At 38.3% G+C, this 20,522-nt stretch overlaps 1 protein-coding gene across 8 annotated transcripts in view; it reads right to left on the bottom strand.

The window, feature by feature from the left end:
• Positions 1 to 19,923, bottom strand: part of R3HDM1 (R3H domain containing 1) — a 56,044-nt gene extending 36,121 nt beyond the window's left edge. For 5 of the 8 annotated variants that reach the window (XM_080621825.1, XM_080621828.1, XM_080621829.1 and 2 more), the window contains exons 1-5: positions 19,784 to 19,923; positions 18,754 to 18,964; positions 8,187 to 8,228; positions 7,649 to 7,738; positions 2,101 to 2,215 (exon numbers count right to left, since the gene is read on the bottom strand). In XM_080621825.1, coding sequence (XP_080477951.1) covers positions 2,101 to 2,215; positions 7,649 to 7,738; positions 8,187 to 8,228; positions 18,754 to 18,924 — 418 coding nt within the window. In that variant the 5' untranslated portion in view covers positions 18,925 to 18,964; positions 19,784 to 19,923. The remainder of the gene's footprint in view (positions 1 to 2,100; positions 2,216 to 7,648; positions 7,739 to 8,186; positions 8,229 to 18,753; positions 18,965 to 19,783) is intronic. The other 3 variants (XM_080621827.1, XM_080621832.1, XM_080621826.1) reach the window with 2 other exon arrangements.
• Between the last annotated feature and the right edge of the window lie 599 nt (positions 19,924 to 20,522).

Here is a 20,522-nt window from a genome sequence, read left to right as displayed (position 1 = left end):
CAGACCAGCAGCTGATCTACAGGACTGCTGGATGTTGCCCAAAGAAATACTGTAATTCAGAATGTAACAATTTAACTTCCACAATGTTATTTTGTATTACTAAAAATCCTTTTCTATTGGGCATTGTTTTCACAACATAATGCGTAGAAGTTTCCATCCAGAAGTCTCACAACCTTCTGCTTCCTTTCTGGTTTCAGTGAAACGAAGTATTTGAAGTTACATTCAGTTCTTTGAAATCTGTCACTGAAAGAAATGATTTAACACCAAATCCTTCTTACACAAGCACCTTTCAGAGTTCCAGGTCTTAAGAATTCAGAGCTACAGATGTTTTAACAGTATTTTTGTATTAAATTTCTTCCAAGAATTACTTACGTGTTAACCTAGTCTTAGATTAGGCACAGCTAAAACTTATGCCTCACTCCTTGGAGTTCCAGGTCTTTTTGTGGTCAGTAGAGAGAGTGGTCACTGCAACTTAGCTCCTCTTAGCAATGAGGTAGAGGACCGTTGCACAAGTTAGGGTAAGATTCAGTGGCGACAGAATCTATGCAGGCCTTTTCATGAGAATCAACAATGCTGGCAAAGCAGCCTCTTGATGGAGGAGGAAAATGGGGGACCAAAGTGGGCAGTCTTCAAAAAGGAGATCTTAACTTTTTCCCAGGAGAAAATCCAATTTCACCTGAGGACAGGGAATCTCTACCTCCCTAAAGAAGAATGACAGTGGTTTCCTTTATCTGCAAAGCTTCTTAGGCTATCAATTCTGCCCATGTATTATCCTGAGAGCATAAATGAAACCAAGCAAGTTTGAGAGCATTCATGATTTGGGACTACTTTCGATTTTGAGGGGAAGAGGCATAGTGTGGTAGAAAGGGTATGCCTGGTAAAACGTCTTTAAGACTGAATAATTATTTTCTTAATTTGCAAGTCAGCAATAATTTACTTCTAGTTTCTAGTAGACTGATGCTTAAATTCCATCATATGCTATTTTTGCACATCCTACACTGGAAAGTAATTAACCTCCAAAAGAGATATTGGGTGAATTTAGAACAGTTACCTCTACCTTAGGCATCTTATCCCTTTGCTTTTAACTCCTCATTACCTAACATGTTGGGTACTTTTTTTAGGGAGCTGGGGTAGGAGTAGCGGGTTTTTTTCCCTCTTCTCAGAAGGTGGGCATGTATTTTAAAGGTTGAGCACGTTACCTCTGAAAGAACACCCTATTTCTTTAAGGCATCATTTTAAAGACTGAGAGTTATAAATGCAACTAAGTTCTCAGCCCCAGTGCTTTTTATTTCACAAATACCTGGCTGCGAGCTGGGACAAGATACACAAGTGCTACCTATCTCTAAAAGAATTTTAGCTTTAAAGATGTTTCCTACACATGGTTGATCTGTTTATCTAAACATACTGGATCCTTTATTTAAAGCAACAGCTGTGCAATGATTTGCCAACCTAAATCATAAAGTCTTCTACCTTTAGGAGACATTAGGTAACATGGACAGAGACAGGTGAATATCATTAATTGTATACTTCAAGTTAAAAAAAGAATCAGCATAGAATACATCTTCAATCCAGAATGCAGGAATATTAAAGTGAAAACATAACGTTTGTCATTTCTACTTATGTTGTTCACCATTGCTCCAAAGTTTTATATAAAAACAATAAAAATAAAAAAATAATTCTAGATACTATCAGAAGAAAAACAAACAAAAAGTGCAAAGGCAGTTGCCATTCTCAAGTCTCACGATCTTGTAACAAAGTCTAGGAATAAGATCTTAACTTCTACTGACTAGTAAAGTCAGTTTCTCAAAGAACACTTTGACCCTGCTGAAGCAACACAATAGTTTTTATGCTGTTCTGCATAGCTACACAGGTGAGAAAGCAAAAGCATTTGCTGGAGTACATATGTTTGATGAAGCCCTGAAAACACTGTATTCTCTGAGACCAGCTCCTTCTCCAGCTCAAAACTCTCTGATCTATTTGCTGCATTTGCTAAAAGAAAAAGCAGTGTTTATGCAATGATGACCTGAAAGCAAACTGTATTTTCTTTAAATATTCTTTATCTACATGGTACATGTAAAAGCACAATGACAGATAGCAAACCTCTTGATAACATTTTTCTGGACAGTTTATCACTGGATTTTTCCTTTTCTGTTTCATCTTTTGCAGGTTTTTCTTCTTTTTCAAAAGACTGTGACAACTGGATCTGAATTTTCTCCTGTCAAAAGTAAAAATCAGTCATCATGGGAATTATTTCAAGCAATACCTGCAGGGGAACTGCTTTCTACTTTATTACCTGCAAAATAAAGTAACATGGAAAATAACTACCTTTATATTTTTTCTGATCCCACACATCCTTTATGTGACCACAAAATTAAATTAACCAGTAAATCAAAACCTATAGAGAATGCATAGAAAGTACAATACACATTTCACACTTTACACACATTTCTAGGCCCTGAATGCTAGTTGAAAATTAATCCAAAGTATCTTATTTGACACACATGGAAATATTCCAGGTTTTCAGATGTATAAATTTTATACAGCTTCTAAATTTTTAAGTATTTCATTATCCATGATGCTTTTTCCCCCTGTTCTTCATAGTTCTTGACTATGAAAGTATTTTTCAAGTTTCAACTTGGTTTATACCAAGAAAAAAAGAAGTTTCAATCTAAGACAGACCAGCATTCCCAGATCCACAAAACAGGGAAATATTTACAGTACAATACATCAAGGCAGAATTTGCAAACCTTACTGTCATCAAGGCTTAGATTCCTAACTTCCTGTGTATTTTGATAGAGTAGCTTTATGTGTAATCATCTCAAAATCTATGTTTTCATACAAGTAAACTAAGATAAAACCTCTTTCCCAAACAAAGCCAAAAGAGCTTCCCTCTGAAATTATAGCAATATAGTAGTCCCTTAAAGAACAGAAGACTGTAATTTGTCTTTCATGCTTCTACTCTAACAAAATTGTCAGTGACAATCTAATATATTTCCAACAGCAAAACCAGAGAAGAATGGAGGCTGAAAATGGAGACACCATGTGTCTGAAGGACTCCAAGCAAAGAAGTGGCAAAGTCCTGTAAGAGCGAGACTCCCCCATTACTTTTACCTTTAACTCCCTCAAATATCAGCTTTGCTCCCCCAGATGCCAACTGACTTGATGCTGTAACCCTTCTACCTCCAGAACATCTGATCCTTCCCAACCCCAAAAAGCTGCTCCTCATCCATTCCTGCCTGTAACTTTTCTGTCCTGAACTTTATCCTTTCCCATGCAAGTCCTCACTCTTCGTTCAAATGCATTCTTACCTGTACCCAGGCACTCACTCTAAGGTTCTCCTCATGTGTCATTCCACAGACTTGATCTCACTTGTCTAAGCTGGCCAGAGTTAAATATAGTCAAGATTCACCAAGGCTAAAGACAGTTTCACATGCAAACACACCCTTGCACAATCTGCAGTAATGCTCCTCCCTGCCCTAGCACACCAAAATGCTACCTTGGTCCTTTCAGAGCTGGGCAAAGGGAACCCTATACCAATGAAGTTGTTAAAAACTACTTTTAATATGTGATTTCTGAATAATAACCTTTTCAAATGAAAAAAAAGTTTAGCTGATAGCTATATTAGCTCTCACTTTCATTATGATTTTCCCCTACATTAAATGTTCTAATTAAACTTAGTGAATTCATGAACACCCTCCAAAACAGCATCAGACCAAAAAAAACACCCCTTCAAAAAAATCACACCTCCAAAACAGTGTGAAGACTTCTCAGCTTTTATGAGATGATCTATAACCAAGTCTGATAAAAACCATTACCAATCATTAATAATGAACTCTTCTGTATAATTCTTTCCTAGTCTTAAGAATTCTCTTGACTACAAACCTTAGAGTCCAAACCAAATCTTTGCATCCCTCACATCATGAACCTGAATATAATTCAAATGAGCAATTTGTCACTGCAAACTGCATTGAACCGACTGTTCATCAAGTAGGTGCACAACAGTTATTTGAAAAAGAAATATGTTTATGTCTTTAAGAACATTTTTTTGACTTTAATCCACCAATATGTTATTTTCCATTTTACAATACTCAACAAAACTATCAGTAAGTTTAGGAAATTTTTATAGTCCAATTTTCCTTCATGAGAAAATTGATTGACTACATATCCTAAATTCATCCGAGGCAAACGCATACAGTGATAGTTTCGTCAAAGAATTTCAGCAAGTAATCATTTTCCTACTTTTCTCAACAAGAGCTAAAAAAGGAATAGCCATCTGAACAGCCAGTTTTTCTACTACCACCAATTCTGCTTCAAAGTGTGATACAACAGAACCGTGCACCAAAGGGCATTTTCTTGTGATTTCATGCTATAAAAACTGTAGCATCTAATTAAATATGACCTACTTGACTGGAAAGCTGCTGAAAAATCTTTTAACTTTATTCCCTTAAAATTCTTTTAATACCACTCTGTTTGTTGTGGTTCTCTGCTGACATAATGATTTAATCACGTATCTGAAGCCCTCACTATAGCAGAAGAAATTGTCACCATATCCTTATTAAACAATAAAAAGCCAAACAAAAAGCAAAACCACCAAAATCCGGTAAATTCCTCCAGCTTAAAACACTTGAGAAAAAGGTAAGAGTTAGGAAACATTAAAGAGTATCACTCAAAGGCCCTATGTCCTGGGGCCTTGGCTTTTTACCAGCAATCTCTAAAATCAACAACAACTTGAATTTACACAAGTCAGTATAATCTAACCCTGGTCTACAGACCCTGGTCTTTTCCCTCCACTCACCCTCCTTTGGGTTTATTTTGCTAAAGAAGTAGTTAAACTTTTTGAAGATTTATTTACTTGTTACCCATAATAACAACTGTCATTCACATAAACACAGCTCTTCCTTAAAAACAGCTGAAATGGACCATCCTTTGTTAGTTTTCATACTTCGTATTAGAGTATATGGAATCAGAACAACCCCAGCAGCTAATATTTAGACAAAGGACAGCAAGAGAATAAAGAGTTAGTATACTTACAAAGATAAAAGATCAAATAAATCAGCTAGTTCTTCCTCCTGCAATAAACCAACTAGCTTGTAACTTTCATAGCATCTTTCAGGAAAGGGTTGCCAGTGCTTTTTAACAATTAAGGCTGAAAAATTTGTGAGCTCTTACCTAGGTTTCTCAGTAAGAAACTGTATCTTTCTGCATATTGCAATTGCTCAAGAAAATATAAACAAGTATATCGGAAAATAAATTATTCTGCTTGAGACAATTCCTCTGGTCTGTCAACCTCTTTCATTATAGCCTATATAGAGAAGCAGCCAGCAGTGCTTGCTAAGTGACTTCTACACCTGCATGTGCCTAGGAGTTTTACCTTGCTAAGAGCTGCTGCAGACACTCACGCGGAAGGGGTGACTGATAAACTGTCACAGGCAAGACTATAGAGCTATCCCCAAATTTACACTACTATCTAGTTGAGTAATTGTATTTTTCTAGAGAACACTTACTAATCGCTAAAAATTGGGATTCTTCAAGTATTATCATCAGCCATTATCCTGAACTTTATTTCTTCTACCTCTTAAAATCCACTTTGAGTATTAACACAGAACTGGAAGCCATTTTTCACTTGCAGTCACTGATACATCAGAGCAGTGACTTTTCCAGCAAGGCGAAGCAATCACAGAGGTTATTTTCATGCTGCCAGTGAGGGCTGTGCAAGACAGCCTCTCACTTCACCTACCCACTGGACCTTCCACATGTCCCAAGCACAATTAATGCACACACATCATGCTTCTAAGTGTGGGGCTCAAAGCAGCCAGCAGTCAATGCATGTTTACAGAAGAAATCTTCCACACCATTCCCATGGATTTGCTGGTAGAAAAAGCAAAACAGGTGAAGAAATTGCCTGTAGAAGTTGTTAGAGGGTCATAGAAGACCTGTGCCCCACAGGATGCACACTACAGCATCAGGACTTGTAACAAATTCCAACTTCTAACTCTCCTCTTCAATAATGCATTTCTCCATTCTACAAGGAAGAATAAAATTTGTTCTCTCAAACATTTGCATAGTTACTGGGATTCGTAAGCCTTTTTTTGTCTAGATTACTGTTTTTGAAGAAAAAAAAATCACACCTAGATCTAATTTTGTTTCTTAATATACAGTATGGTTTATGGTATTTCTTTTGTACAAACTTAAATTATCACGTAAGTCATTTCGTTCTGTAGAACTGGCCTTTACATCTCTCTTACTACTGCAATAATTCCTTCCAAGAAGGACCTTGCAGTACGCAGCTAAGGATAGATTCTCAGAGGACATGGTAATGAATGCCATCTGCAGAGAATGTGTATTACTAGTGTCTGATTTTAAACCATTAAATACATGGTGTTGTATAGTGCTGGAGATTTTTAAAATCCTAACATTTCTTATGTTTGAGATACATTGCAGATGAACTGCTTGAACGAAACAGGACTCTCTTTCTGCAGTTACAGTGTCTCAAAAAGTTAAACCCTACTGCTTCAGACTAAACAACTAAGCCTGAACTAGATCTCTCAGTCAGTTTTGTTAATTGTACGCAAAACATTACAATAGGGTTGTAAATAATTTTAAATAGCATTAGTTTTTCTGTTGTCTTTTAATCTCTTACCCCGTAGCCTATACCAACATAAAACTTAAGATTTTCAGGAAATTAGCAGGCCCAATTCCAGAATTTTTCTACTCAACTCTTCAAATACTGGTATATTAGTAAGGAACTACAAAAAATACTATTTTCTCAGTTTTCTCCAAAGAAAATGTTTTTTTTAACAAGATTACAATTATCTTGACCAAAACCTACATGCATTCTCATCCTCCCTCCCTTCCCAACACTGAACTACCAGTCCCACAGCAAAACCCCCTCATATCCTGCTATTCTACTGGTTCCTTCTGTTTGTTAGCAAAAGTGAGGCTTTGCACAGAAAGACATTTCAGAAGCTCTTCAGATATTAGCTGAATAAGTCAACATCTTTTATGAGTAAGCCACTAAGAACCATTTCAGTTTTGTTAGGAGTAAAAAATACAAAAGCATTTTGATGTCCCTAATTCATACATAGCACTAAACCCAGTAATAGTATTTTGCTCTAAAATGCAGACTGGTATGAAGGTTTTGTTTTAAGTTCTCCAAATATTTTTACATACTTTGTCCAGCATTTAGGAATTTCAAGTGTGTTGTATCATCTTAACAGATTAGTCTTCAGACATACTTCAGGCATGTGTTAACAGAGCTACCAGCAACTATGGCTAATATGCAGGAATTCAGTTAAAATACCAGAACTTAAAATTGTTTAAATTTTCTAAACACAAAAAGCTGATAAATTATGCTGAATATTAATAACTTTTTGTCTGATGACAGACTGCAGTTTAAGACTGCCTCAAATGCACTGTAATACTAGAAAGTTAAAATAACAAACCCCTCTTCCTATTCCCCAAATATTAACTATTATAGCTCAAAAAAACAAAGCAGCAAATTCTTCATCTGACATTATCATCTCTATTAAAGCTGTATTTAAAAAAAAGTTAAACTCATACGGTGAATATTTAAAGACTACCCAAAAGGTTTTCTTTTGAACAATGTTACTTCAAATTGTTTCAGAAACTTCAGTAGCGCGATTTTTACCTGGAGGTCCTGTGATATTTCAGCTGTAGGAGGTGGTGGATATTCTTCACATACAGCAAGGCTCCGAACTAACTTTAACTTTGTGTTTGACTAAAGGAAAGTATGCAAAATTAAAACCTATGGCTTATAAAAAACTATATAAATATACTATAAGCCATTATTTTTCCATTTATCTTATGTAAAACAAAATGGCTGAAAACAGCATTTTTAATATTTTCAAAAGAATAAGTAATTTCCTCTAGGACAAAACTACCCAAACAATTGAAGCTTTTGACGGCAATGTCAGCACAATAGAGCACATCTAATGAAAAGTAAATAAAATCTTTGGGAAACTGTTTCTCTCCATAACAATAAAAAGCCACCAAAAATATAAAGGCAAACCACAAAAGCAGACAACTAGGCAAGACAAAATTCCAACAGAATAAAACAAAGCTTTGATGCCAAAAAATAAAACTAAAGGCACTTTCCACAAAGTAACAAAGCTTCATCAAGCATGAAGGGCTTCCTCACAGCATGCCAGCACACAAGTCTACTGTACCTTCGACCTTTTTGCTGTCTGTCCAAAAGACTGCATTGGCCGCTGAATGATAGGCACAACAGAAAAGGTTTATATTAAACTTAATAGTACAGTTTTATTAATGCAAAAGTCTGTATAAGAAAAAACTTTAACAGTTACTACTAACATGATGGTCAACTCTGTTAGGAATCTGAAAACAACAGCAGGTGCTTTTGGCTGACAGATTATACTGTCTTTCAATTTCATCGTGCTCATCCTCAATTTCTCTTCTTCATTTATCAACAATAAATATTATAGGAATTTAACACGAAGCAAGCATTATTCTTGTTCAGTAAGACCCAAGCAGTTTACTCTTTCTGCCAGCTCTTACATTTTAAATTCTCATGTCCTAATTTCCTAATGACATGACTTTTTTCTACCTATCCCTGAAATCTACCTGGAAAAATAACAGGCGGGGAGGTGAAAGAAGGCAAAAAGAAAAAGGCATTGCCTTTACCCAGGAGCAGACGATGACCTTTAAGAAGGTTAAAACATACAGACAAAATTAACTAAATCCTCTGTGACAGTTACACAGGAGCAGAAACACAGTGGCATAACACAGTTTAAGTATTGTTTTCGCTGTGGAACTGGTGGATAAAAAAGCCTTTAAAAGAGCTGTTTTACTGAGCACAGGCCTAATGTTTGTAAAGAAAAAGTAACACTGGTAAACCACTTTCAAATCTCCTATGGACAGTATTTCTTCCTTTCTGAAAGAGGTATCCTTTCAGAAGGAAACTAAACAAAAACTCCATTTGAAACCTCCACGAAGAGTCCTCTGTGCCCTAGGCTCAGAGGAGCAAATGTCTAGTACCTTAATCTCTTAGCAGGATGCACATATTGCTGAACAGAACATCTAAGCTACAGCAAAGGGTTCTAACCATGTAAAGGCAGAAGAAGTGCTATTTCTCTGATTTTCCTCGAGTGCCAAATGTCTTTTTGGTGATGTTACATCAGCTTAGATGAAGAGCAGCAGAAGGAGAGCTCATTTAAGCTCATTTAACTACATAACAGGATTTTAAATAGCAGCACTAAAAGGTAACCAAACTCATCATTAGTTTTTAAAGATTGCTGAGAATCTTGCTGAGATTCTGAGCAGCAAAGACAGTTCAAATGTTTTCACACCTGGAACTCTGAGTTTTGCTGTTAACCTGCAAAATACTTTTTCCTTTCTATTAGCTACACCAAAAGCATATACTGAGTATTGAAAGCTGGCACTCTGCATATCCCTGGAAAAGTTTCTGTTATATCAAGCTACTAAATTTTCAAGAACTGGATGATTTCCCAGCCCTGTATGAATTACTCCAGCATCAATTACTTTAGGTGGATTCAAATCAAGTAGTGTAAACATAAAATCAAATTAGCACTGTCAGTGGAGTCCTCAGTTCACTGTCAGAACAACATGAAAAAGAATCTACATTTGGCAAAAAACTAGCCAAACAGACTTTCTACTACGTTAACCAGAGGTTTACACATAAGCTACTGCTAATTAATTGGATAAGACATATATTTCATTTTTTCAAGAGTGATTGAAAGAAAACAACACCCACAACAGAGAAGAGATTGTTGCTGGGAAGAGGAATCATGTCAAAACTAAATTTAATTAAGATCTGTAAGAAACACATACCTCCTTCTCAGCTTACTGAATTAAAGTCTCAAGAATTCACTAAAGACAAAACTTAAGTATGCTTGTTCACGCCAGATAAAGTGAAGCAAATGCCTCAAAATTTGAGCTATTGAAACTGAAATTATCTAGTATCAAAACTGAATTCTTTATAAAAATGTTTAATGTGGTTTTCAGATTTCAATCACAATAAGACAAGTTTCATGGTATGGTCCTTTAAGTGTTTTCTGTGTTGTATCTCAGCTTCCATTTTGCTTGCAGAATTACAGTTCTGTTTTGTCCTGTGTTCAGCAGTAGCAGTCATTTTTCTCCTCCTTAGTGGCCGGTGCAGTGCTTTGTTTTTGACTTTCAGCCTGGGAACAGCGCTGATAACACCAATGTTTTTAGTTGCTGCTCAGTAATGTTTACTCTGACCAAGGACTTTCTGAGTCTCATGCTCTGCCAGGGAGGAGGGGAAGCCGGGAGGAAGCAGAGACAGGACACCTGACCCAAACTAGCCAAAGAGGTATTCCATACCACAGTACGTCATGCCCACTATATAAACTGGGGGCAGTTACCTGGAAGGGCTAGATCACTGCTCGGGTTGGGCTGGGTATCGGTTGGTGGGTGGTGAGTGGCTGTATTCTCTTCCCTTGTTATTTCCCTTATCATCATTATTATTGGTGGTAGCAGCAGTGGTTTGTGTTATACCGTAGGTACTGGACTGTTCTTATCTCAACCCATGGGAGTTACATTCTTTCGATTCTCCTTCTCATCTCTCTGGGAGTGGGGAGACAAAGAAGGGCAGGGGGAGTACGCGAGTGGCTGCCTGGTTCTGAGTTACTGGCTGGGCTTAAACCATGACAGTTCTTTGTGGCACCCAATGTGGGGCACGAAGGGTTGAGATAATGACAGATCTGACCAGAGTGTGTCTAATTGTATTTGTGATAAGCATTCATTGTTTTGGATTAATAGTCACTGGCCACAACGCTGATTTATTGGCTCTCAAAGTTGTTGCTCTTGATTTCAGAGTTTCAGCATGCTGTACCTTCCTTGCAGCCGGTATTTGCTGTTTTAGTGTTTATCAGCTGGGGGGCCTGGGCTAAGGTTCTTGTTTCGCTGTACTTTATGGTAATGACTTACAATACAATAAACTTATTGATTATGAAACTGGTCTGGCTTGTGTTCCCAGTGTGGTCATCACCTCTATACTTTGTGAGGAATATAATGGAAGTGTTTAGAAATTATGCATCTTTATTTTTCCTTTCCTCAAGGGGTTAACCTATGGAGAAGATATTCCCTCACACCCTCTGCTCCCCCACCAGACGATATACAGTGAGAGTAGATTCTGGAAGAGTTAAAGATCCTGAATATCCTTTCAATGCCCCTGAAAGCATCCTAATCCTCTTGCTGGGAACTAGCTAGTTGCTGCATATGCTCTCTATGTTCTGCCTACGGCATGACCACTCTGAGAACACCCAATCTTGTCCAGTCGTGGAAGCTAAGCAGGGTTGGGTTTGGGTCTTGTTGAGGGTTAGACAATGATACAGGAGGACCAAGAGATTTTCCTCGAGGGTGGACAGTCATGAGTGGCAGGGACAGCATGGGCAAGTATCTAGGCCAGTGGGCCCCTCCAGTCCTTTGGAAGCATTGGAGATGGAAGGCAGCTGTATGGAGTCCCCAACAACAAGTTGCAGAATCTGCTGAAGGAGAGTGTGAATTGAGTCAGTTTGCCACGGTGAAAGCCATCCAGCTGGCCCTGGACATTGCTGAACGAGAAAAGTAGCCAGTACTTTATCTCTATACTGACTCATGGATGGTGGCAAATGCCCTGTGGGGGTGGTTGCAGCAATGGAAGCAGAGCAACTGGCAACGCAGAGGTAAACCCATCTGGGCTGCTGCACTGTGGCAAGATATCGCTGCCCGGGTGCAGAACCTGGTGGTGAAGGTATGCCATGTAGATGCTCGTGTACCCAAAAGTCGGGCCACTGAGGAACACCAGAACAACCAACAAGTGGATAAAGCTGCTAAGATTGAAGTGGCTCAGATAGACTTAGATAGGCAACTTAAGGGTGATTTTTTTTTAGCCTGGTGGGCCCATGACACCTCAGGCCATCGAGGCAGAGATGCAACATACAGATGGGCTCGTGATCAAGGGGTGGACTTAACAATGGACACTATTGCCCAGGTTATTCATGAGTGTGAAACATGTGCTGCAATTAAACAAGCCAAACAGTTAAAGCCCCTCTGGTATGGAGGACGATGGCTGAAGTATAAATATGGGGAGGCCTGACAGATTGATTTCATCACACTCCCACCAACCCACCAAGGCAAGTGCCATGTGCTCACCATGGTGGAAGCAACCACCGGATGGCTGGAAACATACGCTGGGCTCCACGCCACTGCCCGGAACACTATCCTGGGCCTTGAGAAACAAATCTTGTGGCAACACAGCACCCCAGAGAGAATTGAGTCAGACAATGGGACTCATTTCCGGAATAACCTTATAGACACTTGGGCCAAAGAGCACGGCATTGAGTGGGTATATCACTCCCCTACCATGCACCAGCCTCTGGGAAAATCAAGCTGTACAATGGGCTGTTAAAAACTACACGGAGAGCAATGGGTGGTGGGACTTTCAAACATTGGGATACACGTTTACCAAAAGCCATCTGGTTGGTCAACACCAGAGGATCTGCCAACAGGGCTGGCCCAGCCCAGTCAGAACTTTTACATATTGTAGAAGGCGATAAAGTTCCTGTGGTGCACATGAAGAATTTGCTGGGGAAAAGACAGTCTGGGTTATTCCTGCTTCAGGTAAAGGCAAACCCACTTGTGGGATTGCTTTTGCTCAGGGACCCAGACATACTTGGTGGGTAATGCGGGAGGATGGGGAAGTCCAATGTATACCTCAAGTGGATTTGATTTTAGGGGAAAACGGCCAATGAACTCAATTGTATGCTGTTGCCTGCTATGTAGCACTTTTATAGCCCACCAACTAGATGCCTTCAGGTCATCAGCGACTGGCCCTGACTTCCCTCCGACCATCATCCCAACAGAGAATGAACTTTGATAGAACCAGATGAGCTCAGCAGTGACTAGACGAGTTCTGTGGTGTCATCAGCAGGCAACAGTCCAACACTGCACACAGTCTCGCCTGCTCTGAAAGACTGTCACAAGAGACGGAGCCTGACATCATGGACCGGATGAATTCAGCAGCTTTACAAGGATTGGTCCATGGACTAAGGAATGATATCTCTCTCCTTGTGTGGGTGTATATACACATGAGACAAAAGCAATGGTCTACTGAAAAATGTGGGATCTGAGCATGACGTGAACGGTATGGAATAAGGGGTGGATACTGTCCTGTGTTCAGCAGCAGCAGTCATTTTTCTCCTCCTTAGTAGCTGGTGCAGTGCTTTGTTTTTGACTTTCAGCCTGGGAACAGCGCTGATAACACCGATGTTTTCAGTTGCTGCTCAGTAATGTTTACCCTGACCAAGGACTTTCTGAGTCTCATGCTCTGCCAGGGAGGAGGGGAAGCCAGGAGGAAGCAGAGACAGGACACCTGACCCAAACTAGCCAAAGAGGTATTCCATACCACAGCACGTCATGCCCACTATATAAACTGGGGGCAGTTACCCGGAAGGGCTAGATCACTGCTCGGGTTGGGCTGGGTATCGGTTGGTGGGTGGTGAGCGGTTGTATTCTCTTCCCTGGTTATTTCCCTTATCATCATTATTATTGGTGGTAGCAGCAGTGGTTTGTGTTATACCTTAGTTACTGGACTGTTCTTATTTCAACCCATGGGAGTTACATTCTTTCAATTCTCCTCCCCATCCCTCCGGGAGTAGGGGGACAAAGAAGGGCAGGGGGAGTGAGTGAGCAGCTGCCTGGTTCTGAGTTACTGTCTGGGCTTAAACCATGCCATGTTTCCAAGCTGGAAAACTAACCCAACACGAGTATCATCCCACCTATCATATTAAGACTTGTTATCTAGAAACAACTGCCTTGTAAAGCAATACTTTGATAGATGTGGATTCCTTGCTTTTCTGCACAATTTTCAGGATGTTAAAACCTGAAATACAAGTCCCCCCCACATCCAGGTGTAACTGTGAGGAATAAGCACCACACACTTGACAGGTAAGCAGCATTGGAATAAATCTGGTGTGGCTGGCTTGGAAGGACAGCTAATACAAGAAAAGGCGAGCGATCGAAGGCCTGTGCCAGGAAATAGAAACCAGGAAGATCTGTACTATCAACAATAAGCACTCTCAAAAAAGCTCAAAAAGCTTGAAGATGAGTGGGCACAGTTCCATTCTCAGGCAAAACTATTCTGACTGAAGATAACTATATTTCTACAGGAATTCCAGGACAACAGGTAGTCAGCTCATGTTGTAGCTGTTAATGCGCATTTCCCCTTCTTTTCAGGTCCGTGAATTTTAATTCTGTCCTAATTTCTCTGTATTTAATATGTTTTGCTCCTACAAAGTTCATGTTCCCGATTTCTGAAAAAGAATTTATAGGAATTTTAGAATATGTAATACTTTGTAAACGAAAATTAGCCAATTTCTTCATACTTGCAGCTCTCAGACTTCTACTGACTTGAGAAAACAGTGTGCTAATGAAAGCAAGATTAAAAATGAATTTATGCCCCATTTAAAGTCATTATGGGCATGATTTCAAGACAGTGTTTAAAAGCAACAATGTTATGATGAAAATTATGTTTATTAATAAAACCCAACAACAAAACCCCAAAGCCAAATCCACAACAAAACACACCCCCTCCCCCAAAAAAACACAACCCCAAAACCACACTTTCAAGACCAACTAGCATGCTTCATCTCTAATTAAATAAAAAAAGAGAAGAGCTTAACAAATACATATAATCATATATATCCAGGCTTACAGTAGGGGTATCAGTCTATTTTTTCTAATTACCTCCACAGATCATAAATTAAATACAAAGCAAAGATCTGGTGCTGTTGCATGCCTTCCTCTGTCATCACTATGCTGTCTAGACAATTTGGATAAAAACAGGTCGGGCACAGGATGGCAAACTTAGAAGTGTGAAAGGTTTTGTGAGAAGGTACTATAATAAATTTCTGAAGTACTGTTTGCACATTTCAGAGGGCAGGCAAAACATAACAGTCACATATATTTGAGACAAAGACCAGTAAATCCTGACAAGACCAAAACAGCTGGGGAAAGGCTTCAGAGAACTCAAGCTGTGGAAGACAGAGAGAAAACAAAGGTTTGTGCTAGTATGGTGGGAAGAAACTTGTAGAAAGAGAAATGTCTAGCTGTCAAGTAAAAAAGTTAATTCACCCAAAGGACAGGGATATCTGCTTTATTAGCATAAATCCAAGACAGAATACTACTCACTTTATAAAATATTTATCCTACCCATATCATAAAGTGCAGGCATACAACTCCTGCATTCATGCACCAGCCTCTATACTTCCACAAGGCCTTTTTTGCTGGTGGTATTTTGATTTTGCTCTCCACAGCTTGCAAGCTATTTTCTTGATATGTAGTAATATACAGCTGTCTTTCTCTCAATCTTTTACTGCCTTGGCAATTGTTATCCCATCAAAGATCTTGTATCTACTTACTAACAGTTATTTTTCAGTGCAGAGATGACAGTATTTAAGACCAATAGTCTTCCCCTCAACCCCATGCATGAACTGTAAAATAAGAACGAACTTCCTTTTCTGGATTACACATAAGCCAACGTGCGTTGTTATGGAGACTTTAAATATTTTTTGGTTAAAGCAAAAAAAGACAAAAAACAAAACCCAAACAAACAAAAAAACCCCACCCACAAACCAAAACCTTTCTAATAATGAGGAAAAGGCACTATCCTGTAAGATAAATCTAGGCTCTTTTTTTCTTTCTCCCCAGTATTTCCTGACACATTAACTTTGTAACAGCAGTCCTTATAGTGGATGAAGTATTACCACTGCCTAAAAACACTGGGAGTGCTAGCCAGGTGCTCTAATAAGGTATTTTTTCTCATTTACATTGTAGCTCCAACAGTGTATGCAATAGCAAATACATTACTAATGCACGACATTTCAAAATAATCTGAAACTTAGAGCCACAGTTACATTTCAAAAATATAATCACCAGTTTCTGGAACTATGAAGATACAGAAATGTACCTGAATCCAAACGATTATAGGTTTAGACAGAGAAAATATCAACATCTGTCTCTTACTTGGCTATAAGGAAGTTAGAAATCAAGTGATATTTGTACTCAGAAATATTATCGTAGCTTTCCAATAGGTATGAAACTTAAGTAATTAGCTACTAGCTAGGAAAGCCAAACCCAAATCCCCCAACCTATCCTCAGATATACTCAATTAGTAAACAAAAGAATAAAACTCCAATAAGCTTCTTCTAATCTTCTCTAACATTTCTCTGCAAATTCTTTGCTCTTTTTCCTCACCTCTACAGTAACATTTAACCTGCACTTAATGAATAGTAGTACACCCAGTGAAATTTCACTAGCCAAACTATGTAATCGCCTGTTAGTTAAAATGCTTGCTGACTACTTTGTTCTCAGACATTTTTTTTACTATGGACAGGCCAAAATTTGTTTCATATTCCAGCATAAAACATGTTTTTCAATGAAAAAACCTTGAATATGACATACTTATTTGTATTAACAGCTACCACAGCACAAGTGACATTAACTGACTTCAGTTGTTGCAGAGGGTGTAGCAAGGTTCCACTTTATAACTGTCATCCCAGCACTCTGGAAATCAGCATCCTCAGCCTACAAACTTGGATTTTAATTACACTACTTATGTAAAAGCAACATTCTGATTCTGATGGAGAGTCCTGGAAGCAACACTAATGCAAACACTAAACATAGAAGACAGTAAAGCTGTCTTTGCCAAACAGCCTTCATTACACAGGTGTTCAGTTCATCTTGCGTATTGTAGGTTATTCCAGCCACCAGCTGTTACCCCTGTACAAGAACAAAACCAAGCAACCAACCCCCTTCCCAAACCCCAGAGCCAGTGACAGCATTTCATTTCTCTAAACTAGGTCTAAATATACAACAACATGTGTTTGCAGGAAGGCAGATTTGCCACTTGGGTCTCACAGAAGTTTCCACACTAAAATCCACTCAATGAGATTTCTTGAATGAGATTTTTCCAAGTTACTGAACTATATGAAAATAAACAAACCTTAAATTAATTTTTAAGGCTCACTACTAGAATATTTCACTGATTAAAGAAAATACCAGCTCAGCTATACCATCTACCAGTGTTTCAGCAGCAGTTATTTCTCATATGTTACAGGAGAATTATTTCATTTTAAGGATTTATTTTTTCTATAAAATTATCTTTTTACACAGATGCCAGCCTTAATAAAGCCAGCAAATATTAAAGTGTAAAACTCTATTGTTATTACAGTGGTCTAAAAGATTTATTTGGAAGCAATTTAACATAGCAGATACAGTTTACTTCACTCAATGGAATACTGAATTGTTACTCTTGAATAAAGCTACTCCCAGAAGAACCTTTTACTCAGTTCTTAATAACAAGAATCTAATAAAGTACTGTCCTGTTTTTGTAACCCGCAAGAGAATACTGCCATATCCCATATCCCAGTTGGGATTTTTATCAGAAAATTGTTTATTGTTAACCCACAAACACAAAACTCTTTTAGAAAACTACTTTTTGTCAAACACAAGCTTCTGGTTTCTCTCAGAAATCTGACCCATTTTTGCAGCTGTGCCAGAAAGTTTCAGTTGTTTTCATTAACTCCTCATCTAAGACACTTGCAGTCTTCAATGATCAAGTGGGCAGCGTCTGACAAGGAGTTAGCTAGTTTGTCCTATGTGAAAGAGATCCATCTTTCAGGACTCTTGAGCATAAATGCTAAATGCGCAACTAAATCTCAGAGATATCAAATCTGCTGCCATAAATTCTTAACCCATACTTATTGGTGTGTTCTCCTTTAACACAAGATATTTCCATCCTATGCACCCTGCCTCCTTCTCACTTGAAATTTCCATGCCACAATTTCTTTATAGGTCCATCTCCCACTTCACAAAGGTCATTTATTTATATGCATGAGCTCTTCAGCGTATGCATAAAGACTGCCTAAGCTTTCCTACTTAAACTGTCAAGCAGTGAAGAATGGAGGAAAACAGAATGTACAGGGAATACTAGCTAGTAGCCAAGATGAGATGACAGCTCACCAGCTCACCATGCCATGGATGTAGGCAGAAAGAGGCTGGACCCTCTACTGGTGGCCAGGGCAGGACCCAAACCTTCTGGCTCAGGAACTCCACTGACTTGATTCCTCTGATACCTGGGGATTTGGATTACCTACATCTGATTACTTTAACCTTATGCTGTACAGCTTTGCTATAAAAGTTACACCTGAGCCACCTGTAAGATGCACATGGCTCAAGAGCCATAGACTGGTCACCCCTGCTCAGCACAGACATGGTGAGCTGTGCTGTAGTGCTTTGTTCATACAAGCAGCACTCAGCATTTCAGTGTTTTGATCAAACCACACTATTGCTATATAGAGTATTATTAACATAGCCCAGTCTCTTAAACTCAGTCAAGACACAGCAACAGCAGAAGGTGCTTGAATGCCAAATTTTTCCCTTCTTCTGCTGCAAAGACTCAACTTCACATGTGCACTCAGGAGAGCACCTCTATGGACAAATTATCTGCTTCACATGAAAACCGCCCATCTACTTCAAACAATCAAAAATTCCCAACTCTCATATTTACAGAGAAGTGGGGCAAAAGAGAAGAGAGGGAACAATAATCATCCAACTTGTTTCCCTAACACAAGACAAGCTTTCCTGACCTGTACCAAGGAAATACATAAGGAGAATCATGAAAAGGGAGAAGAACAAAATATAGACTCATTTAACATGATCTACTAGTGAAAAATAGAGTGAAAAGCTTCTTACCAGCATATTGTTTTTGCTATCAGGACAATTTTCATCCTTTTCTGCTTGAATCTGCTCCTGACTTCCTGATTTTATAAGGTCTTCAATTGGGTCTGTATCTTTAAATTCAGCTTCTGAACTCCTCATTGCATCAGTTTCATCTTTTACAGTAAGAATATCAGACATCCTCATTAGAAAAGGTTATTTTAAGATTCTACAAGAAACACGGAACCTTTAGGACAAAGAAAAAAAGGACCACTGAGTAATTCTGAATTAATTAAAAAAAAGCATATCTGAGCAGTACCCAGAATAAACATGATTTTGCTGCAAACAGGATTCCCCTGTTAAAATATATTTTCCTGCCTTGTATCATCTTGATAAGATCATCTCTTATCAAGAGGCTTATAACAACAGACATCTATACAAAGGAGAACTGAATGCTACGCTATAGGATAATACTCACAGATTTTCCCTTCCATATTTTAAAATAAACACCTGAACATTCAGATACTCTAAATCAAACTAAGTTCCAACAGAAACAAGAGAAGTTTTTCTCATCTGAAAGATAATTACATACAGATTTTTAAAGTAAACATATGAATCTTACTGTACCAAGTGTGCAAACATTCATAAATTTCATTAAAACTTTTAAGGCTCCTAGCTGCCAACTAACCACAGGACAAGTTCCAAATGCAGGAACTATCCTACCTACTAGATGTAGCAGAAGTAGTCATAATGAAATTAAGCACTCCCCCAAAAGTAACAAAGAAGAAAGAAAGAGACAGCTTTGGTAATTAGGATAATAACAACCATCACCAGTAATTATAATTCAAAATAATAATTTTTAATACTGCATAAAGATAACTAATGGTTAAAGTAATAACAAAACCACCCCAAATTCCCCCCCCCCAAAAAATATAACTTTTCATCATTATTCAGCTACAGTGAAAGATGTAAAACCAAGAATTTTTCATTTCTTAAAATAAAAACAGTAAGATCTAAATGCTAAAGATCTAAATGGAAAAGTCTAAGTAAGTATCTGATTTAGTACCTGATATGCCCTACAATTTGGGGATTGTGGTCTCCCACAAAAATAAAATAAAATAATCCAAAGTTCCTTTTCACAGTTGTCAACCAAGATGTCAGTTGTAATGAACCATCTGGAATCTGGCAGGAGGAGTCCCATGTCCTTATCCCCAGTGTAGAGTCCTGGACAGAACTGTGTTGTCTTGAATCAGCAAAAGCATCCCTTTTGAATGCCTAAAAATCAACAAAGGAAAATATATGATACTTTTATTTGGGTTGGGATGGGAGATGGAACATGATGACACCTAAAAACAGTCACTTCAAGAAAACAAAAGCATGGAAGAAATAAGCATTTTTCATATTTATTCATTCTATTTGTGTTCTCTACCAGTAGTAGTATTTTTCATCAGACTTACAAGACACTTTTATATTACAGAGTTAACAAGTAGTAAAAATAACCATTTTGTTGGCATTCCTAGTGAAATTGTTTCTATAAACAAGCAGGTATCTTCCAGCAGAATCTGAAAAGACAGTCTGAAATATGCAGCCCAGCAGATGTGTAGGAGTAACAGGCCATGAAAGCTCACTGATTCCTGTTAGTATAAAAGCTTTTTTCTTTGTCATGGTTCATAATCTACAAGCACAATGCATAATTCATATTTTATGCAACTTGAATTACAGAAAACGACTTTATTTTATTCAACAAAATAACTGCCCTTGAATGAGGATTTACAAATTTCTGCAAAACTGACAATGTTCCATCT

Source organism: Psittacula echo (assembly GCF_963264785.1).
Source record: "Psittacula echo genome assembly, chromosome: 6".
NCBI lineage: Eukaryota > Metazoa > Chordata > Aves > Psittaciformes > Psittacidae > Psittacula > Psittacula echo.
This window is presented reverse-complemented; position numbering and strand designations above follow the sequence as displayed.